Here is a 24,659-nt window from a genome sequence, read left to right on the forward strand (position 1 = left end):
CCCTACCCACAGCAGGCTAAAAACAGCTTAGGATATCAATATCTTTACTCTTTTAGATAGAAAGGGAATTGTCAAAAATCCTTTCGCTTTCAGAGTTATGTAATAATAGCAATGAATTTACAATGGTAAAACCATGAAGGGTGTGACCATAGAACTGTAGGCTACAAAGCTGAGGGGAATGGAGAGCTCTGAAAGATGAAGTTATGAGAGACACAATAAGTAGAGAGCCTGAATGAAATGAGGTAGTGTGAGAATAGATGGAGTTCACTGAAGTTCAGTCTTTAAAGATATTTGTGAATCTACTTTAGTTTCTGCCAAAAGAAGAACTTGAAAAAGATTCTTTCTTCCAAGGATTATGAGGAGCCTGCTGCAATTCTTCCATTACACGAATTCCTGGAAGGCCTTATAGATTTCAATGAGAGCAGGGAAAATCATGGAGACTCTCCAATAGAAGCATCAGCTTTATGTTTACTTGGATTTGCTTAAAAATTGAATTTAGTTCAACAAACCATATGCAGAGCACATTGCTAGAATAGTGAGAAATACAAGTTATCAAGTTTTAGATAAGGCCTGGTCTGTACATTCAAGAAACTTTCAGTCTGGAGTGGCATTGAGATATGAAAAATATATAGATAATAAAAGTTGTTGCTATTGTTCAGTCATTCAGTCATGTTTGAGTCTTTGTGACCCCATTTTAGGTAGTTTTCTTGATGAAGATAGTGGAGTGATTTGCCACTTCCTTCCCTGGATCATTTTATAGATGAGGAAACTGAGGCAAACAGGGTTAAGTGACTTGGCCAGGGTCACCTATTAAATGTTTGAGGCCAAATTTGAACTCAGGAAGAAGAGTTTTCTTGATTTCAGTCCCAGTACCCTGTCCATTACACCACCTAACTTTCCTATAGATAATATATAGCATAGTATAAATTAGGGAAGTAAAAACAAAAGTATTGAATAAAGTAAAAAAAGAAAGGTCATTACTGTCAACCAAGCGTAAGAGAAGAAAAATTTGAGAATTCTTCCCAGGATAGAATAAATGAGTTTTCAAATTTGAGAAGCTTAATCTTTTTATCCCCTCCCCACTTCCTTCCTGCCCCAGGGAGTATAAGGCTAGATAACTTAATTTATCTTTGAAAATAGTATTATCATTATAAAGATGATGTTAGAGATGTTCAGAGATTAGTTGCTATGAAAATCTCAGAGTCCTAATGTGCTCCATTTAGACTTAGTGCCTTCATTGTCTCTTATCAGGCTGGCATGAGATCTAAGTATTTTGGGGAAGGCTATATATATATATATATATATATATATATATATATATATATATATATATATATGTGTGTGTGTGTGTGTGTGTGTGTGTGTGTGTGTGTGTGTGTGTGTGTGTGTGTGTGTATGTATGTATATACAAATTAGGTGAGATACTTAGCAAATAATTTTGGATTCCAGATGACAGGTCCAGAAATCATAGTAGCATAGATTTTGAGAGTTGGATTCAGTTTGTGTCAATTAAAACTCATCAATTTTTTTTTTATTCCCTCCTTACCCCTAAAAAAGGATGCAATTATTTAACTATGACTTCTTCCATTCTACATTTGGAAAGTCAATTTTTTTTTTTTACCCTAAGTATAACAGTTCATGCTTCCCTCTAATGAATTTCATTTTAAGTTCAGCCAACTACTCTATATTATCACAATCTTTTGGGATCCTAATGTTGTTATTCAATGTGTTGGCTATATCCTTTGAGATTTGGATCATCTGCAAATTTTATGTGCATGCCATCAGTACTTATATGCCATTCAGTGATGAAAATGTTAAAAAGAAATAGTGTAGATGAAGATGTTAAACCGTAGAGATCCCTAGGGGTATTTTTCCAGACAATTCTCATCAAGTCCAATATACATTGGACTTTGAATCTGTATATTCAAGGAGTTTGACTTTTTCTAGTTCTATTATTGTCTATTCCATATTTTCCCAGAGAAAAAGTATGAAGGTATCAGAATAAAAATTGAGCACCTATTATGTGCCAGATTACTCCTTACAGACCACTGTGAGTTAAATACTACTATTATCCCCATTTTAAAATTGAGGAAACTGAGGCAGATAGAGTCCAGGGGTCAAACAACCCATAAATGTCTGAGGCTAATTTGAACTCACTTCTTCCTGACTCTAGGCTTAGCATTCTGTGTACCATGATACATATACTTCATCAAATGTTGTGCCAAAATTACATTAACTATATAGATACTGCATTTCCCCCTCATCTGCAAATATAGCTTTCTTAATAAAAAAAAGAAAAAAAAAGGAAACAAAGGCTAAACTAACATGATCCATTCTTAATGAGAAAATGCTGACTCTTTGAAATGACCACTGCCCTTCCCAAATGTTCATTTGCTATCTCTTTAATGAATGATTATTCAAGCACTTTTGTAGCAATTCAAGTTAAGTATCCTTGCTTATTCTATTCTTTTAACTTTTTGAAAATTGGGATAATATTTGCCTTTTTCCAATTTTGTGAGTCCTCTTGTGTTTTCTGCCATATTTTCAATATAACTGATATCAGTTGAGCAGTCATTTCTGCTAGCTCTTTCAGTACCTAAAATTGTAGTTCATCCGAGCCATAGAATTTAGATAAATCAAGAGAGGCTAGGGACTATCTTATTATTTTCTTACTTATCTTAGACATCAATACCTTAAGAACCAGTTTTGTTTTGTCATTTACAGGGGAAATGGTCATTCTCATTAGCAAAGAAAAAGAATTGAGCATCTTTGATTTCTTTCTCTTCTCAGTTATTACTATGCCATAGATGCTTTGCCTCATCTTTCCATTTTGCTTCGGGTAGCCTATACAAAAATCTCATTTCTTCCTTTGATCCTCCCTTTTCTCCTAATATAACAAAGAAAAAATTTTTTTTGGTCATCTTTAGTTCCCCTAACTAGCCTCAGCTCATACATTCCAGCTACTATTTTTATAGGTCATGTCACACTCTGTTATAAATCCATCTTTAGTTACCCAACATTGCTTCCATTATCTATGCATTTTTCTTTAAAATCTGAGTTGGTTAAAATCCTCTGTGCATTCATATTGGTCCATCCAGACAACTCCAAATCTCCTTTCTCACTGTAATTGTTTTTTGCTATATCCTGAGAATCTTATTTTTGAGTGTTTCTCTTCATTCTTGAAAATGGAAAGATTCTAAAATCTATGCAATTTTAACCTGAGGAATCATACCTATCCTTCCCATGGAGACTTTTAAATTTGACTTCAATAAAAAAAAAACTGTACTCAAGAGAATGGAATTTAATAACTCTGCCTATATATGAAAATATGCTTAATATGGTTATATATTTTAGTGATATGTGTATGTATATATAATCCCACCAGCTAACCTTGGCTTTTGGCGTATGATCATGCCACTTTAGACCTCTTTTACTTTCCCAAAAGGCACATAACATTGAAGAGAAACTGTGCAGATAAGTAAAGATGAGTCTTTGAGATAATTCTGGTGTGTACCATTAAATTGGAGAAGTAGTAACTTAATTACAAATGAAAGAAAGACTACTTCTCTGGTACAGATAAGAAATATATGGAATGCTTCTCTCTCTAAAGGTTATCAAGTTGGATGAACATATAAATTCATAAAGTTCAGCTAACTCCTTTGCAGACAAATGCATATTGAATAACTTATGAATAGGATGTTTGGGCTATAACAAGACTAGCAATGATAACTGTCAGGGTTTTGCCAGATGTTTTGGAGATCTCCAGGTTTTCATAGAAAAAACTAATAAACAAAAACCCTATTTAGTCAAACTGAAAGTAGCAACCCTCTATTTGATACACTTTAATTCAGGAAAGAAAACTTGTAACTTAATCTGAGATACCCAGGAGGATTGTGAGAAATTGGGTAAAGGATATACCCACCTCATAGTCATTCAAGAGATAAAAATATAGCTAGATTTCAGGAAAAAAGATAATGGAGGGAGTCTGAGCCTTGAGTGAATTAATCTTGAACCTGTGATCTTTAAGCAAAACTCTTAATTCAATGGTACTTCTTAACCTGGTACCCAAGTGATATCAGTTTAATCATTCCTCTTAGTGATGGGAATATCTATCTCTATCTCACATAACAGGTAATCTTGGTAATACGAGTTAGGGATGGGCCTCTGGCATCTGATTAGTTTCTCTCCTCACACCATTGTCAGGGAAGCATGAATTCTTGAAGTTAAGGGGCATGGAAGTTTCTACCTCAAAACTTTCATGGAATGAAAGACTTCAGAAAAAAAGGTGTTAGGAAAGAGTAAGGAGCACATACAAAGAAGAAAGATAGTAGCACAATGAAAGCTACAGCTCCAAGCCAGAAAGATTTTCTGAACTACCACAATGATTCTTATCATTTGTATATCACATTGTTTGTATTGCTATGTTTTCACATCCATGATCTAAAATAGGCATCATGAACCCAGCCATGATATGTCACAACAAATTCTGGCTCAGTGATCCCGTTATAGATAAAAGGATTGGCTAAAGGACCAGGGAGCTGTCCTACTATGGCATTTCTTATCTTGGGAATAAGGAAGGGAATACACATTTATATAAAGTCTACTATGTGCCAAGTACTATGCCAAATGTTATTTACAAATGTTACCTGCAAAATCAAGCTATTATTATTCCTTTTTTTTTTTTCAGTTGAGGAAATTGAGGGAAAAAGATAATAAGGAGCTTGTCCAGGATCATACTGCTAATATTTAAGGCTGGATTTGAATTCCTTCCTGACTCTAAGCCTAATCCTTTATCCACAATGTCACCAGCTACCTTTACTTTTTTGTAGATTGAATGGAACAAGGTACAGAGATAAGACAGCAGCATGTGACATAGGCTGCCCAAATTCCTTAACTCTAAAATTATTTTAGGTTCAGGGAACAAATGGGTATGTGTTTCAGGAAGACCTTGATGGAACCACATAAAGTAGGACAAGCCTTCAGAAATATATGATTAGAGGAGCAGAGGCAAAACAACCACAATGCATTTGTAAGCTATGAAAAGATGCAGCCTGTCCTTTGCTCTACAAAACCTCAAACCTGTGTCTATACATGTGAAATAAGCCATGCTTTTGAAGTAGTTAAAAAAAAGATGAATACCTTCTTACTATGGGTATTCAGTTTCAAGTTCAGTTTGGCACCAACTCAAAAATCTCCTATCTCCAAATAATCAGTGATCAGGAAATAAGAAGCCATGGTGAGGTTCTGAGGTGATTAGTTGATGCCTGTCATTGCTCATCAGCTTGAATTTGGGAGAGCTAATCTGGACCAGAGATCTGGAAAAAGCTGTTCATCCAAATTACTCAGATCCACAGGTAGATTCTGATTATCCCCCTTCTCTCCCCTTGATACATCGTCTGTTTCCATAGCAGTTAAGACCTCAGTAAAATGGAAACATCTGGTCTAAGCTCAGGTAAAGGTCCCCTGGGGAAATAAATCTGCTGGATGGTAGTAAGAGAGAAAAGAAGGCTCTAAAACATAGCAACATGAAATTTTAAGGGGGAAGGGGAGAGAGAGAGAGAGAGAGAGAGAGAGAGAGAGAGAGAGAGAGAGAGAGAGAGAGAGAGAGAGAGAGAGAGAGAGAGAGAGAGAGAGAGAGAGAGAGAGTACAAGGTGGGAGGGAAAAGAAAAAAATGAGGAAAAAAGCAAATTAAACCATATGGGAGACTGAAAAAAATAGAACAAAGAGAGAAATCAGGAGAATAAGACAAAAAGAAAAGATGGGCTGAGGAGAAAAGATAACTACATTCACAGACAAAGAGAGCCCAGCCCAGAGCAGGATTAGAACAAAGGAAGACAAAGGAGAATTGGAAAGGTGAAAAGACAGAAAAATCTGAGAATTCTTACCATAATAAATGAAACTTGACAATGATAAATATTCTGACAGTCATACTGATTTGATATCATTAGATGTTCAAGAGAGAGCAGAATGAATCTTTTCCCCTAGACTTTATAAATCATTTGGTTTGGACTATCCTTCCATCTCAATATACCTGTAGTAGATTTTGGGAGAATGACATTTTCAGTGGGGTCTCAAACACATGATTTGGTTCATTTTTGTTTGCTTGTTCAAATCCACATGCATTTCAAACCTCTTTTATTCCTTTGGTTATGGGAAATAGCATCAGGGTTAAATATGTGGGAATGCCACAGCAGCTTCTAAACCTCAATAGTTCTATGATTTAGCATTAATAGCACTGTACTATAAAATGGTCACCATAAAAAATTATTGGGTAGTGGTTAAAAATATGAAAAGTAGATTGAGGAACAGACCAAAAAAGCAAGGAACTAAAGCCATCAAAAGTGGTAGTCCAGCACTTGGTCATCCAAAGAACACACACTACTACTCTACAGAACTACTAATAAAAAGAGAACCATATGACAAAAATTAGGCTTGGGCCAAGATCTTTTAACATATACCACAATTAATCAAATATATATATATAGAATCTCCATATTAAAAAAAAAGAATATGAGACATTAACTTTGACAACTATGGTTAAGGAGAAAATGTTTAATCAGACAAAAATAGGTGTGATTACAAAAGAGAAAATAGACAAATTATGTGAAATAAGAATCTTTTGCAGGAATGAAATTAATGAAGAAACAATAAAAGGAAAAACTATAGAGTAAGACAAAAGATTTGCACCAACTACCAATAACTGCCAATAACTATCCAAGATACATAGGAAAATGACACAAATATTCTTATCAATATGAGACATTGCTCATTAGATAAGTTGTCATAAGATATAATCAAAAAGTTTTCAAAAGAATGGAAAATTTTAAATGACTATATAAAATATGGTCCTTAACACAAATGGTAAGGAAAATACAAGCTAAAACAATTAGAAGATTGTACCTCACACCAATAAATTAGCTAATGTGACTCAAAACTGAGGACAGGAAATGCTTGTTGAGTTTTAGATAAAAATGCATCATTTAAAAAAAAATTGTCAGGATTTTGAATCAGTGTGATCATTCTCTATATCAAATTGGAAACATGAAAAAATAATGATCAAACTGTTCATCCTCTTTGACCCAGTAATCCTACTCCTGGGATAAATCCCTAAAAATGTCAAAGACAGAAATAATATTCATAATAGCAATATTTGCATGTCAAAGAAGTCGGAATAAAATGGGCCTCCATTGATAGATGAATCACTAAAAATCAACATATGAATGCAGTGCAATATTACTATGCAATAAAAACTTATACATATGAGTTATTTAGAGAAACATGAAAAGATTTATATGAACAGATGGATGAAATAATACAAAACAGTGGCTATAACAATATGAATGAAAAGATCAGTAATGAGAAAATGGATTCTGAGCAACTGAATGATAAAAGAAGTTCACAAAGAAGAGATTAAAAAAAAAAACACATCTTCACACAGTGCAGAGGCTGAGGGAAGAGGAGAATACAGAGGCTTGTCAGATAGGATCTGATTCTTGTTATTCTGTTACAAAGGTTCAGTCTGGGAAGTACATAATTCTTTCACACCTCACTCCAAAATGACATCCAGAGGAAAAAAAAAAGGAACCAATACATGCATTTTTAAAAGAAGTTCAGTGCTTTTCACCATACCTTTCTCTGTTTCTGGCTCCTTGAAACAACAGGGACTATAGCCAAAGGCCTATAAAGTTTCATTACATTTGGTAGGATGGAAATAAGGGAGGATTACCTTCTCTTCTCTTTCCCACATAGCCTATAGTTGTCTTTCCTTGACTGTTCTAATAGGGTAGGATTTCCTCCTCTAGTTCTCCCTCTGTCTTTGTATCTCTCTGTCTGTCTCCCTCCTTCTCTGTCTATCTCTGTCTCTGTCTCTCTCTCCTTCTGTCTCCCTCTTTCTTTTCTCTCTCTGTCTCTGTCTGTCTCTCTGTCTCTCTTTTTCTGTTTCTCTGTCTTTGTCTTTCTGTCTCTCTCTCTGTTACTCTGTCTCTGTCTGTCTGTCTCTGTGTGTATCTCCATCTGTGTGTGTGTGTGTGTGTGTGTATGTGTGTGTGTGTGTGTCTATCTGGTTCTGTGTCTCTCTGTGTTTTCTTTCTCTCTGTGTCTGTCTGTCTGTCTCTCTTTAAAAATTAGAGGAGACTTAGGGGAAACCTCTTTCTCTTTCAGTGAGCCATATTTGTAATTAAAACCAATAGAAATGAAAGACAACCTAAGGTAGTCTGAAGGACAGATGGAAAAAAAGCCCCAAATTCTATCTTAATTCTTCCTTTGAGAATTTATCTATGAAACCTATAATATAAGTGGTCCACAGAATATGCCCCAGTTTTTTATTTACTTTACCACTAAATTAAGATTACAGTATTATTTTATGTGTTTTATAAAACATAACACCCTTTTCAATGATTCCTTCCTTAGCATACTCAGATTGCATTTACTGTAGTACTAAGAAAAATAATGGAGAATGAACTCAAGGAATAGAAACTTCTGAGGGGGTGAATCTCCAACTCTGCTGAGATGGAGAGATAAAGAAAAGAAGATAGAAGATACCCTCAGCAGCTTTTATTCACAGACAATAGGGAACAGTCTCCTATTGGTGTTTTATGATGATTAATGTTCTAGTCGGGATGTCCTTTTTGTCTGCAGTGGACTTCTGGGTGCTCTTAAATGGTCTTTTCTTTCCTGACTATTTCTCAATGTTCCCAACTTGTATGGCTGCAGGATCTTATAATCTCTCATCTCCAAAACTTCAAATAGATGAGATTACTAATTTCCTTACCACAGGGAGCAATTTCACTCATTCTTGCAAGCTAGTGGGAAGAACTACAGCAGGAATAGATCTTTCCATCCAAAGTAGGGTAGAAAACAGCCAAACAAATCACCAAGACTCATTTATTCCTCCTAAGCATAAAATTTAAATCATTTAGGAACATATTGTTTACATATGCTATATTTTACTTTAGTATTAATAAGGAATGAAATGATTTAAGGTTGCTCTCTTGAAACAATTGCCACATTTTTTGGCAAAGAAAACTTGTTTTTTGTTTTTGATTTTGTCTTGTTTTACTACTCATTAGCCATAGAGCCCAAAAGTATCATCTAGACTGGGCTTACCTAAAATCTTTTGTTTAGGTAAGATTTTTCTAAATTTTTGTTGAATAATGAACAAGAGTACACTACCTTATTTTCTGGGGTCAGACCATGGTTCCATAGAATTTTGTCTATACAATCTTGCCAATAATCTAATCATATCTAGATAATATTATTTTTAGAAATATGGGTATTTTTGGTAAACAATCAATCATTCTATGTATATTTTTCTTATCCAGTAGTTACCAATTGCATGTCTGCCATATCACCATTACCTGGGAACATCAACATATTTCTAATAAATCTTGGTATGTAACAAACCTGAGATATTTCATTGGCACACTAAAAACTCACCAGGAGACTAGAGAAATTATTCATATGATTACTTTGAGATCTCCTGTAACATGGCATTATAAATGATTTTAAACATTTTCACAACTTCAAAAATCTTTTAGAATTCTTCCAAATTTATACTGTCCTAGGCCACATTTATCAGGGAGTATCATTTCTAAACCTTCTATATAAGCCAACCTACTACTATTCATTGTTACTCCTTAACACAATAACAACTCCCCCCCAAACTCTGTATTCTTCCCCACCCCCATTCAATAAGCAATTTCTCATTTTCTTACCAGTGGGAGAGATGTGTCTCCAAGTAACTGTAGGTTCTGGTCTACCTGTTGCTATGCAGGTGAGGCTGATATTGCTGCCTTCATTGATGGAAATATCTGAGGAAATCTCTATGATTTTTGGAGATACTGTAAAAATAAAATAAGTGAGAGAAGAATCAAAATATTGGCAATATATAATTATGGTTTGCTTGAATGATAATTTCCAAATTAAATTATGGCAAAAATTGTCAATGAGAAAAATTACAAATAACCTTAAACTCAAAGAAAAACCATATAACATGTTTGGTTTCTATTTTCCCCCCCTAAATTCCAACCAGTTTGAAAAGGACTAGTTTGAATAGGAATCAGCCTACTTGAGGTCTCAGAAAAGGGAAGCTCCTTATGTCCAATAATGTAAAAATATTTATTCCTGCAGACCTTCAATAGGTTATCAAAGTCACAAGGCCAGTAGAATGTAAGCTCTTGGAGGGAAAGGAATTCGTTTTTATTTTCATTTCTCTGTTGATATAAAGCATGTTGCTTGAACAAAAGAGGTGTTTAATAAATGCTGATTATGTTTTTTCTTAATTTTGATACCAATTAATTAGCATTTTGAAATTGGTTGCCTATAGAAAAAGCAAAATCACTATTCCTACATATTACTACATAGCTTCCCCACTTGTAATAATAATATTAATAAATAAAATTATAATATTAATTCCTTATATTAATAAGGAAGGAATCCTCAATTAACATATATTTCTAAAGTATGTTAAAATTTGCAAACATTCTTGCAAATAATATTTCATTTGATCCTTACAAGACTCTAACTTATAAGCCACAAAATGGGTTTCACTAGTATATTTAACCCCATTTTACAGATGAAAAAAGAAAAACTCAGGAAATTTATTAATCCATCCTAATTATAGAGTCAATAAGTAGCAAAAATAAAATTAAAATTCATATTCTTTGAATCCAAATCCAGTGCCTTTTCTACTACATTAAAGTTACTTTCTAATAATAGAAATGACTATATTTCACAATAACATAGTTTTAAAGTTAGAAGAAAATATGAAGTTCATCTAGTCCAAATTGCTTATTGTATGTATGAGAAAACGGGAGGCCAGCAAATTTAAGTGATTTGCTAAAGGTCCTACATGTAATAAGTGGCTGAGATAGATTTGACCCCAGGTCATCTGACTTCAATTCAATGTATTTTCTATAATAGTACAGACTTTCATCCAATAACTAGAATCTTCCCTTTATTAAGGGGAGGCTACTTCAAAAGATCTTTTCTGTTCTCTCTAGTAAGTGACCCTTAGATATTATCCTCAAATTTTAATTCAGTGGAACTGACCCCACTGAAAATATTAGTGATCAATGGTGCTGATGGGCCATGACTACTTTCTTGAATGGAGGTACAGATTTATTTGTTACTTCCTATTGTAAACCTTTTATTTTAACAGTTTGTGGATAGTTTTATATTTTCTAAGGACAATCCCAGACCTTTTATTTTATATGGGATCTTATCTTGAAAAGGATGTTATGATAGCCAATGGCTCTTTTCTTAACTCCGTTTGCCTTTCTCTCTTTGCCAATTTAAAATCAAATCATTTTACTTTAGAATGGAGAGAGAGGCAGTGTCAAATGTGTGTGTGTGTGTGTGTGTGTGTGTGTGTGTGTGTGTGTGTGTGTGTGTATCAGGCAGCTGAAAAGGAGGTAAAAATAAAAGAAAACCCATATCAAAAATGGCCTAGGCAAGGATATGGGGACATGGTATCCAAGTCTTGTGTGGTTCCTAAAATGTACTATTCTAATTTATAAACCTGTCATATTAAAATGGAGATTAAACCTTAGAGGTCACCATGACATTTGATTAATGATTTACCATTTGATTTGAAAATGTACTTCTATATCCATTATTCATTGCTGATATTATAAAGAACCCCAAATCCCTAAGTGAAAGGGGCAAGAGGATTAGAATTTTAAAAGATGATCCTGAAAACATGTATCTTTTTAGTACATTTTTACCCACTGAGTTCTTTTGGAGCCAGTCTTCCAACTACCCTCTTCACATACCCTTCCTCCCGCCCATCCTATGCTGGCTGCCATCTACAAAAGCCTTGCTTCCTTTTTTGGAGGCCAGACTGACTACAAAATATCTGTGCTGGCCTTGCAAACATTCCCTCCAATGCACAGGTAAGTAATTTATTGATCTGTAAAAGCACTCCGAGATGCTCTGGAAAGGATTATGTCACGCCAACGCCATGCCATAAAATAAAAAATGATGGACTTTGTGAACACAGGGTGATTTAGAGTTTGTAGCTGGAAGTGTAGTTAAAGTACATTTTAAGTGGAAATCAAGGTGGGTAATGAATTACTCACACTTGGGAAAGGCCTTCTGGGAGTTCATTTTTTCCAGCTTTTAACTGGGATAAAATAGTAATGATAACTAATCTTCTAATCACACACTAGAGAACAATAGACAATTCCCAAGTGAAAGAGAAAGCAGTTTGGGTCAGATCATTCAGACCAGTGAATGTATTAAATGAGATGGTCACACTCTGAGCTCCCAAGAATTATCTAGAATTGTCCCCTTGCTTGTAGCTGGAAAGAACCCAACTCATTGGTCCAGACCTGGATTTTTACTTGGTGTCCTCTCCAGACTGATTCAGGTTGTGGAGAGCCATTTCACATGGCTCTTTTGTCATTCATTCATTCACCTATTCAATAAGTATTTATATAATGTATAGCTATGTGACTCTGAGCAAATCACTTTAACCCCGTTTACAACAGTTTCTTCATCTATCAAATGAGATGGAAAAAGAAATGGCAAATTACTCCAGTATTTTTGCCAAGAAAACTCCCAAAAAGGGTCACAAAGAAGCTGTCATATATTATGTCATATATACCAAGGACAAATGACCAAAAAAAATCTCTGATCTCAGGAAACTTATTCTATTTAGAGAAAATAGCATGTACACAGCTAGTAGGTTTGAATTAACCCTGTGATTTAATTGATACTGGAAATGCAAAGGGAAGAAAATTCCTACTATCTGGAGTTCTAGGCAAATGTGTACCTTTAGAGTTGCTGTTGAGAAATGAGGGTCTAAGAGACTTCTAGGGGTAGACACAATTCTACTGGCATTCATCAAAGGGAATACTTGAACTTTGCTCTTCCTGGCTGGCTCACTACCCACTATGACTCTATTGTTCATGCAGGTAAGTAAAAAGAAAATATATACAAAGTTATTTGGAAGGGGAAGGCACTAGTTAGATTGAATACTTATCAGTGATAGACTTGGAATCTGGAAGACCTCAATTTTAATCTTTCCTTCAAACACTTACTAACTGTATATCCCATAATTCTAGAAACCAATATAAAAAGTGCTCCTGCAGATGAGGTGATTGATTTCAAATTGAGAAAATGAGATAGGGGCAGCTGGGTGGCTCAGGAGGAGCTGAGTTCAAATGTGGCCTCAGACACTTAATACTTCCTGGCTGGGTGACCTAGGTAAGCCACGTAACCCCAATTGCCTCAGCCAGAGAGAGAGAGAGAGAGAGAGAGAGAGAGAGAGAGAGAGAGAGAGAGAGAGACAGACAGAGACACAGAGACAGAGACACAGAGAGAGACACAGAGACAGAGAGAGAGAGACACACACACAGACAGACAGAGAGAGAGAGAGAGAGAGAGAGAGAGAGAGAGACAGAGAGAGACAGAGAGAGAGAGAGAGAGACAGAGAGAGACAGAGAGAGAGAGAGAGAGACAGAGAGAGAAACAGAGAGAGAGAGACAGACAGACAGAGAGAGAGAGACAGACAGACAGAGAGAGAGAGAGAGACAGAGAGAGAGAGAAACAGAGAGAGAGAGAGAGAAACAGAGAGAGAGAATGATACATACATTTTTGGACTTGGCCAAAGAGGGGATTTGTTTCATTTGACTATGCCTATTTTTTGGAGGTGGTTTCCTCTTATTTTGTTAATTTGAGAAAGAGAGTTTAAGAGAGAAAAAAAATTGTAAAAAAGAACCATTTTTTTCCTAATTTATTTTTTTTCAAAAGAGGAGTTTGGATTAGAAGTCTTTAGAGTTTCCTTCTACCTCGAGTTTTATGGTCCTAGGATTACCTGTTTCCTTCTGTTTATTTTGACCCATAACCTTGGAGTATGTAAAGATTTTTAATAGAATTTTTAAATGGTCCTTATAGATCATTTATTCCAATCCTTTTTTTTTTAAAGTGAAGATACAGAGGTACAGTTCAAAGTGATTTGATCAAGATCATACTGGGTAGTAAGTTGCATAGCACAGATTTGAAAATATTCTTCTTACTCTAAATACAACATTTTGTTCATTATATTATGCTGTCATCCTTCATATGAAAGACAGGATGGAAAGGTAGAAAAAGGACCTGAAGTCCTGCCATTAGGAGAGACAGTTGGGTGGTACAGTGGATAGAGAATTGAATTCAAATTCAGTCTCAGATACTGCGTGACCCTAAACAAGTCATTTAACTCTATTTGCTTCAATTTATTTATCTATAAAAAAAGAAAATGGCAAACTATCTCAGTACCTTTGCCAAGGAAACCCCAAATGGCGTCACAAAGAATCAGACATGACTGAAATGACTGAACAATAACAACAATCATTAGGAGGTCCGAAATTGGCTTGTCATCTATTCATGAAATCTGGGGCAAGCCACATACTCTCTCTGAGTCTCAATCTCCTTTTTGGATTTTGAAGATAGTACTTGCCTTAATTACTTCATAGAAGTTCTACGAACAAAGCACTGTGTAAATGGTAAAGTACCTCATAAATGCAAGTTTTATTATTATTGATTAATTTGTGGTCATAATGGAACTTGCACAATGGTCACATACATCACCATTTCACTGATATTTTTGGCTAAATTATTTCATTTTTAGTTGTCTTATACGGTTTCCATGTTTGCAGTTCTTTCTAGATGGGTTATTATATATAACAAAACATGCAATCACAAAAATACCTAATATTTATATAGCATCTAAAGGTTTTTAAAGTATGTTTTCTCATTTGATGCTCAAAACCATATGGGATAGGTATTTCATTGTTGTTTTTGATGTTTTTATGATTTTCATTTTCAGATGAGGAAACTGGGGCAAGGTCACACAATTAATCCTACCTGAGGTAGGATTTGAATTTAGGTTCAGTGCCTTATCCACTCTAATATGTATTACACTTAGTTCTAATTCTAGATGGTTTCATACTCATGTATGGAGCAATAGCAGCTAAAAAAAAAAAAAAAAGCCAAGCTAATGTTCATATTCTTCCAATAAATAATGGAATGTGTCATTTACAAAACATAGGGGTGGATTCGATTAGAGATGCAAAATAATGTAATAAATAGATGATCATTATCTTTAAAAAGTTTACAACATATTTAGGGAGACAATAACTTAACAAATTTTTAAAATTATGCCAAAACTCACTAATAGTGTAAGAGATATCCTAAACCTCATGACTGACCATGTCAGTCCCCTGATCAAGAAGCTTAGAAGCTCCCTATTGCTTCTAGGATCAAATGCAAAATTCCTGAGTTTGGCTTTTGAAGCCTTTCATTATCTGTCATCAGTTCAACCAGAGAGGGTGAGTAATCATCTATACCAAAGTTCTGTTTTAGTCCAAATAGCCCACTTGCCACCAGATTGAAAGCCATGTCCTCATAACAATTCCATTCACATCCACCTCCTTTTCTACTTGAAATAAAACTCTTTAGGATATTTGCTTCTTACTGGAGAATATGTGCTAAGGACTCAGAATTGAACTGGGCCTCTGATCATAAAACAGGTACAGAGGTTGTGCAGTGGGCCCAGAGTTAAGTTGAAATATATGTATACGTGTGTATGTGTATAAAGTTCAATAGCTTTGAATATGTCTTCCTTTATTCTCTCATGTAAAATCCACATAAATACATATGTGTGTGCATATATATATGCATGTATTCATATGTATCTCTAAGTGTGTATGTGTATGCACATCCTTTATAATCCTAGGATTTTATACATTAAAAAAAATTATTTTGAGAAGGGGTCCTAGGTTTCATTAGGCTGTCAAAGGGTTCCATTATCTAGAAATTGTTGAGAACTCTTTCTCTATATGAAACCAAAGGCAAAGATAAATTAAAGCTCAATAAAATGATGACTCAGAGGCAAATAAAGGAGTTGGCATAGTTAGTTTATAGTGTGTCTGGGAGAACCAAGAAACATCACTTTATGGGACCCTTGCTTGTGTATATAATGAACATCTCTAAAAAAGTCCAATATGAATATAATTGTAGTTTATGCTCCAACATCTGTTGCCAAGTTGAGAAAGTAAAGAAATCCTCAAGAAATCCTTCCAAATTAATACAAAGATACGCATAGGGCAGTATAATGGAAAACATGTTGAGAAGCATGCTTCAAGATTAAGAAAAAAAAAAAAAAAGAGCAAAGGCTTGTAGATTGCACAGAGACCTCAAATGTAGGTTTTGTGAATATTTCTTTAAAGAAGAGTATTGGGATGTAATGAACATGAAAAATACTAAACATCACACAAAAAAGATAAAATTGATTATAATCTTACAAACAGGAAATGACTAGTTAGTCATATGGGAGACATTTTTGAATCATCTCTCTAAGAATAGTCAGAACTTTAACTTATTAGAGCAAAGATCAAAATCAATACTAGAAGAAAGAATAAAATTGAGACAAAGATATTGAACATTATTAAACAAACTGCAATCTGAATTTTTTAAAGCTTTTGAAATTAGAAAAGTGATTGGATAGAAATGTAGAATAGACAGAGACAGATTAAAATACTTCAGAAGTAAATTTTACTAATAAAAAATCAATAACAATGAAGAAACTAAAAGTCTCAAAGAGTAATAAACAAAATCTCATTGTCAAAAGAAAAGATGTAGCATTCAAGAGTACATTGGTTTAAAAAAAACACCTCATTTCTTATGAAGGACAATAATAAAAGTTTACATATAGTATCAACTATATTATATATGTGAGCAAAGAAATTTGCTAAGTGAACCAATTAAGCTAGATCACTTTACATTTATTTATTTATTTATTTACTTACTTACTTAAATTTAAATTATTTATATTTAAGGATGAAATTGGAAGTATAATAAATATATCAAAAAGAAAATATTTGCAATTATTGTAGCCATTTTCTCAGCCAAAGACATTGGAGCCATTACATTCAGATTCAATTTAACAGTCCTTGTTATGCTTTATGGAAATAAATTAGTTTTATCCTATGTCTAAAGGAACCAAAAAACATCATTTCATGGGACCATTGGACATCTCCTATTACAGTGCTCACAGTGAATATCTGCCCCCCTCCAAAATTATCTGGATCAAATATAATTAGAAAAGATCAATGCAGAGATAGCAAAAATTTGAGGGTTCATAAGGATACATTCTCAAGATATTTGAAAGAGGACAATAATAAATTTTTTTATTGACAATATTATTTGCTTAAACAAAACACAGAATTTCCTCAATTTGCCTGTATCAGTTTTCTGAGTCTATTTCATAGGGTTGTTGTGGGCATTAATGAAATACTGGAATTAAAAAGAAAAAAAAAAAAAAAAAAAAAGGATTTAAGCCTGAGAGTACGTTGGGAATTCTAACCTTAAGTCATATAGTTGTTTGAAAACCAAGAATGACACAATCCGAGACACAGATAATTCTCTTTAAAAAACAAAAATGAACAAATTCTTAGCTTGAGAAAATCCCTATTGACTTTTAGACCTTAGTTAAATGTGGTAGGTTATAACACTTGAAATGACTAAGTATCTGCTTTTACTAGAGAAAAGTTTTCAATTCATTATACCCTAGTAAACAAGAGCCAAAATTTCAATAGGCAAAACCCCAAAACTGAAAATAAAAAGGAAGTCAACAGCAACAAAACAAGTGGAGATATGTAATCATTAGACAACAAAGTAATAACTAGTAGAGATAACATGCCATATTCAAATGCCAATTCCAGTTTATGTACTGGTAAGGAGCAACTAGATAAGACCATTAGAAGGAGGTTCCTGAAGAATAGGAGACTTTGTTGTTTCTCATTTGTATGTACTGGTTACACATGTTTCTTACCTATGTACATCTAAACATGTTCACCATGGCTAAATATATTTCCAATATGAGTGCTCTATCCCAAGATTCTCTATGCATATAGCTCTCTGCGACATGTGTCATGGTTCTGGACCATGTTTTCTTTGTTTATTTTTTATCATCTATGCTTTTCTTTTCTTTTTAAAATAATATTTTATTTTCCTTTAATTACATTTTAAATTTTAACATTAATTTTTTAAATTTTGAGTTTAAAATTCTCTCCCTCCCTCCTTTTCTCTCTCTTCCTTCTAAGATAGTAAACAATGTGATAACTTATATATGTACAACCATGTAAAACATTTCCATAATAATTATTTTGTAGAAGAAAAGAGAGAGAGAAAGAGAGAAAGAGAGAATACCAAAAAGAAAGAGAAAGAAAGAATAAAAGAAAGGAAGGAAGGAAGGGAGGGAAGGAGCGAGAAAAAAAAATAGTATGCTCTGGTCTGTGTTCAGACTCTATCAATTCTTTTTCTGGAGACAGAATTTTCCATCATGAGTCCTTTGGGATTGTCTTGGATCATTGTGTTGTTGAGAAGAGCTAAGTCATTCACAATTGTTCATCATATAATATTGCTATTACTATATACAATGTGCTCCTGATTCTGCTCACTTCACTGTGCATCAGTTCACATAAATCTTTCCAAATTAAAAAAAAAAAAAAACATCCTATTCATCACTTCTTATAGCAAAATAATATTTCATTACAATAATATAGCACAGCTTATTCAGCCATTCCTTAGTTGATTGACATCTCTCAATTTCCAAATCTTCACCATCACAACAATTATTATTATAAATACCATTTATAGATCCTTCTTCTCTGTCTCCATGTTTCTATATCTCTATTTCTGTCTTTTTCTGCATCTCTCTTTCTGTCTCTGGCTTCCCCCCGTCCTCTCTTTCTTCCTTTTCCTCTTCTTCTTCTTCTCCTTCTCCCTCTCCCTCTGGGTTAAAAGATATGTAGTTTTATAGCCCTTTGGGTATACTTCCAAATTGCATTTCAGAATAGTAAATCAGTTCACAATTTCACCAAGAGTTCATCTAATCTATGCTTTTTCCTAATAGAGTTTATTCTTTCTACCAACACAGTGCATTTTTGAGGAAGTGGATCTGTGGAAGAAAAGATTTATCTACACTTTTATTATACTGTTTAATATGCACTATAACTATCTTATCTTTGACTTAAATGTATCCTATTAATAAAAGTAAACACACTGGTTAGAATTTTCAGTCAATGATTTTAAGTCGATGAAGACTTACAGAATATCACAAAATTAGGATGGATGTTCTCAGGGTCATGCATGTAAGAGGACGGCAACTCCAGGTATTATATTTTTGGTAAGTGTCTGAAATTTCCAATTTGGATTTCCTAATACTGCAGAGATCAATCCACTGGAGAAATTTTTGCTTTCTCAAACTATGTTTACACAACAGTTTCCCTGTAGATTTGGGCTATAAAGATGTGAGAGAGTATGTATTATATACATATACACACACATATAACATATATCATACTAGTTACCAGATAATTTGTATAATTATATATCTAATTACTGCTTTGTGTTGGATAATTATGTCCCATATGAGTACAAATTAAATTAAACAAAGCATTATGGATATTGAATCTTCACAACACTGATGCAGAACCTTGCATATATATATATGCATACATGGGTCTGTCTCATGGCCTAAGGGATAAGGAGTTGAAAAGTGCCTTTGGTGGTATTGTAGACTTTGGGGAGATATGAGATACCTACTAAATGAATATGAGTAATCTGTTTTCTATAAATTATTTGAATGAGTAGACTATTCTAAAATATATGAAATACATGCTAACTAAACTTTTCACTAAAGTTTAGCAAAGACTATAGAGACTCAAAGTTTGTTAGAGGAGAGAAGAAGAACTAGTAGTTAGATCATCACCCAGAGAAAGAGATATATGTGAGATTAGGAGCAGCTTGAGATGCTGATGAATTCTTATGCTTCTCAAAGCATGGCACTCTAAGCTGAAAAGCTTCTCAGAGGTTCTCTAGTCTAATGAGGTACCAGTTGGGTCCTAGATAGGATATACACTTAAATACTTCAATGGTAGCCAGGAACTGATGTGAGATGAAATCTCCTTTGCTTGAAAATGTCAAAGAAAGTGGAACCCATAACATCTCTGGGTAGCCCATTGCTTTGGTTAATATGAATAATTCTGAAATGTTTCTTGGTTTCAAGCCTAACTTTGCCTTTTTGAAATTGCTACCATATCTTTTATTGCTGCCCTCTGGAGCCAAACTGCAGATTCCTCAATAATCCTTCAACATGACAACCCAAAGCCCCAAGTGTTTATTTTCCTAACTATAAATTACTTTAATTTCTCTCCATATAACATTAACTCAAGGCCCTTCACTATACTGGTTATCCACTTTTGGACATTCTCCAACTTTTCAATGGCCATCTTAAACCATGATACTTGGGCAATCCTTCTGATGAAGCTTGATGAGCATGGAGTACAGTGGAATTATCATTTCACTAAACTTATAACCTATAAACTTTGCAACATACATCCAAAATTGTTATTTTGGTTACCCCATCACATTGCTGATTCAAACTGAGATTTAGGTCCACTAAAACCCTTAGATTTTCCCAAAAAAAACAATTATGGTTTATGAATACCTTTTCTATATTATACTAGTTGTCTTTTTGTACTCAAGAAAAAGACTTTACATTTATCTCTCCTTGTTTGATCATATTAGACTCATCCCTATGCTCTGGGTTGTGAAGATCCTATTGAATCCTGGTTTTGCTTGATTCAGTTACCCTTCCAAGCTTTGTTTTGTCTGCAAATTTGATGACCAGACCATTTATACTTGTATCCAAATCATTGATAAGAAAAGCTACTTGTTCTCCTAAACCCAAAAGCAAGTAAAATAAAATACTGATGTGTATTCCAACAGGGGATAGATAGCTCTGTTGCATTCAGACAAAATATTATAGGACCAGAGTTCTGAGCAGTCTTTAAAGAATATCTGTAGCAGAGAAAAGATAAAGAGGCAGAACCATCTTGTAGGATCATAGATTTAAAATTGGAAGACTCATATATTCTAACTTTTTAACTTTACATATGAGGAAACTGGAGGTCCAGTGACATTAACTTACTACAGGGTCACATAGAGTGAGAAAAGAATTTAAAGCTGAGTTTTCCAACTCTGAATACAATGGTCTTTCCATTCAATTCAGAGAAAGTTATTCAATCCCATATTTTTCTAACTCCAGTAAAGGGAAAAGACTCTTTCCATGAGCCCCCTGCATGCAACATTATTCTTCCTCCCTAAAAAAAGATGTATATTTACTATAGTTCCTAAGTTGAGCTTTTACTTCAACAATGTAATTAAGTCAACATATTTTTAGAAGCATTTAATAAGCACCCACTTTGTGCCAGGCACTGCGTTAGTACTAAGGACACAAATCCAAAGAAATAATTCCTACTGTCAAGGAGTAAACTTGATCTACTTGGCGCTAAGGTAAATATCCTTTTCTATCCCTTGCTGACCAGAAGTGTTAGAATGCAAGGTCTAGTTTTAGAAGACTTGAAAAAAAAACACTATCCTTGACTGCAGCAACAAACAGTGTTTAGGACATAACTATTTAAAAAGGATTAAAGGCAAAGAGATTATTTAGCTTAATGCAACATTAAAAGATAGCTTCATACAAACATTAAAATATATGTAGAAACTAGGAAGAATTCTCTGATTTTGCCATAGATACAGTGTTACAAAGACCTCAAAAGCTACTTAGTCTAACCCATTCACTTTAGAGGAAACTAAGATCTAAGAAAATTAATGAGTTGTGCAAAATCATGTCACAATAGATGTGGGATTTAAGTCAAGGTCTTCTTTGCTACAGAAATAGCACTTTATAATTGTTATACCATGATGTGTGTGTGTTTGTATGTCTGTATACATATACATATATACATATATATCTACATCTATATAGATATAGATACACATAAAGGTTTTATTCTTTGCCATTCTTTTTTTTTTTTTTCCCTGAGGCACTTAGGGTTAAGTGACTTGCCCTGAGTCACACAGTTAGGAAAATGTTCATTGTCTGAGACCACATTTGAACTCAGGTCCTCCTAACTTCAGGGCTGGTGCTCTATCCACTACATCATCAAGCTGCCCCAAAACTTCTATTCTCCAGAAAGATTTAAGACACTCTTGCCCAAAGGACTTAAAGACTCCTCAAGGTCCATTCCATTATTGCGATTTCTCAATAATTTCAAAATGGACTAGAGGATGATGCACAGACTAAATGCATTTGAGAGGAGAATCAGCCATTAGTTTATCAGAAATCAAATGGAAGCAGATTAGCATAGAAAAAGGAGGATGAGGTCAGAGACAAAGGTCAATCTAAATAGGAAGACCCTAATCCTAGCCTCATCACCACACCAATTCTTCATGAGTCTTTTCTACATGAGCCTATGGGATGGTGTGCAGAAGTACAGTGATGTGAGTATTAAGGAATATTTTCCTGTTGGTTGGGTAGTGGTTTTCTAAGTCATGACTGGATTCCAATAATTCTATGTGATATTACAAAAGACATCTCTATAGGACTTTGCAAAGTGAGAACTTTATTCTTGACTACATTACTTTAAGTTTGAAGTTCCCATCACTGTCTCCAGGAGGTTCAGACCTGATGAATGTTTCTGGTGTTTTAGGTTACATCTTAAGATTTACTATTCATTTTAGGAAAGAGAGAACAAAGCCAATGAACATTTGAGGAAGGAAACTAAAGTGAAAAAGGGTATCTAGCCTGCAGCATTTAAGGATAAACTGAAGAATGGCAGGATATTTAGCTGGAAGAAAGGAAGACTCTGGGAGGATATAACCATGGTCAAGTATTTAAAGGTTTGTGATGTTGAAGAAGATTTGTATTTGTTCAATTTTACCCTAGAAGAAATATCCCAGGAGCAATAGTGAAATTAACAAAAAAATTAAGCCTTGATGTCAGGGAAATAAAAAAAAAGTTATCTAAAAAAGAGAATGAGTTGTCTTCACCTTTCTATCCCAGTTTTCTCATCGATGAAATAAAGGAGTTGGACTAGATCATCTCTGGATTCCTTATCATTCCCAATCACTCTAAGAGACTTTGTTTTAGATCTGGTCAAACCTTGTTTCATTCATTCATTAAATAAATACCCTTTAAGTTTATTCAGTTACTCTGCATTGGTTAGGCTCCATCCATTGTATGCTATTTAATTCTGAATCCTAAACTAAATTATTATGTGAAGAGCACCCAAGATATGATAAAGTGTCTAGGATCACGACATATAAGTTAACAAAGATGATGATGATGATAGCTAGATAATAACTAATAAAATTGACAGCTAATCATTTAGACTATTATAAATATACGAATCAAAAATAAAGGACATATGAAGAAAGACACTATCTGCATCCAGAGAAAGACTGATAATAAATAGAAGTACATATATATATAAATACACACACATATACATATATACATATATATATACACATATACACATGTATTTATGACTAATAGTAGCCATATCTAGGGCAGGGGAGAAGGGGTAAAAGAAATTTATATGATAATTGTTGTACATTTGAAGGGAATAGCAAGTTGTAGACTTGAAGATTTGCAATTTCATGTGAAAGTCATCTTTTTATTTATTGTGTTATGGAAATGCTTGTTTTGTTCTATGAATTGAAAATAAAATACATTTTTACAAAAAAGAAAAGAAAATTGTGATCATACTAGGAAGAAACTTAGTGTTGATATGTACTGAAGGGTCAAGGAATTAAGCTGAGTCTACCTCATTACCTGGGAGACCTCTATTCTGACATAGAGTATTATTTAATGGAACTGGTTAGCCAAAACAGAAGACGTGGAGTAAAAAAATAGTATGGGAAGTAGGGAAAGAAAATCACTGTCTCTACACATTTGAAAGCTTTCACCAGAAATGAGGTTTAGAGCTGTTGTGAGTGAGTCTCAGAGGACAGAATTAGGAACAAAGGGTGGAAGTTATAAAGACTTTATCCTTGATGTCAGAGAATAACAATAACTTCCTAACAGAGCTATCTCTAAGTGGAACGAGCTGTCTCATTGCCTAGGAGACCTCTGTTTTGATAGAAAAGGAGTGTTAGAATATAGCAGTTGTCCCATTATATTCTATATATAGAATATATAATATTCTAGTTGGGGAGGTCTCTAGGGAACCAAGGGCATCTACTGGGCCTAGAAGCTGGGAAAGGTAGTTTAGGTAACAAACAAGTTCAGGGTTGAGAATTTTAACAGTAAGTCTGTGAAAATTGATTCTTTGGGCAATTCAACAACTCAAGGAGTCAAAATAGAAGTACTAGACCTACTAGGGACATAATTTCTTACTTATAATGATGCTTCAGGAAAAATGGTTTCTTGTGGCCAATGGTTATTTCTGTAGTCAAATGAAGAACATTCCTGAAGCACATGTAACATGTGCTTTGCATGTGTTATATGTCCCATACTTTACCACAGCATGTTATTATTACTGTAAAATGTTTCTTTGATAATATAATATTACTCAAATTTACACAATATTTTAAGGTATGTAAAGATTTTGACATGCATTATATGATTTTATTATTATATAATCAATATACAATTTATATGTTGCTGACATGAGTACAATATGCCATATTATTCATGCATTGTAGCTACATGATTATTTTATATGTTTGCATAATATTATATAGTATGATTGACATATATGTCTATGCAAAATCCTTGCATGTGAAGTGCTTTTGATTAATGCATGCATTAGTAGGGGTTGTG

At 34.0% G+C, this 24,659-nt stretch overlaps 1 protein-coding gene across 6 annotated transcripts in view; it reads right to left on the minus strand.

Moving 5' to 3' along the window:
* The window catches only part of NTM (neurotrimin), a 1,341,553-nt gene that overhangs the window by 200,710 nt on the left and 1,116,184 nt on the right, over positions 1-24,659 (minus strand). For all 6 annotated transcript variants that reach the window (XM_074303779.1, XM_074303784.1, XM_074303778.1 and 3 more), the window contains one exon: positions 9,715-9,840. In XM_074303779.1, the coding sequence (XP_074159880.1) occupies positions 9,715-9,840 (126 nt within the window). The remainder of the gene's footprint in view (positions 1-9,714; positions 9,841-24,659) is intronic.

Source organism: Sminthopsis crassicaudata, chromosome 3, assembly GCF_048593235.1.
Source record: "Sminthopsis crassicaudata isolate SCR6 chromosome 3, ASM4859323v1, whole genome shotgun sequence".
NCBI lineage: Eukaryota > Metazoa > Chordata > Mammalia > Dasyuromorphia > Dasyuridae > Sminthopsis > Sminthopsis crassicaudata.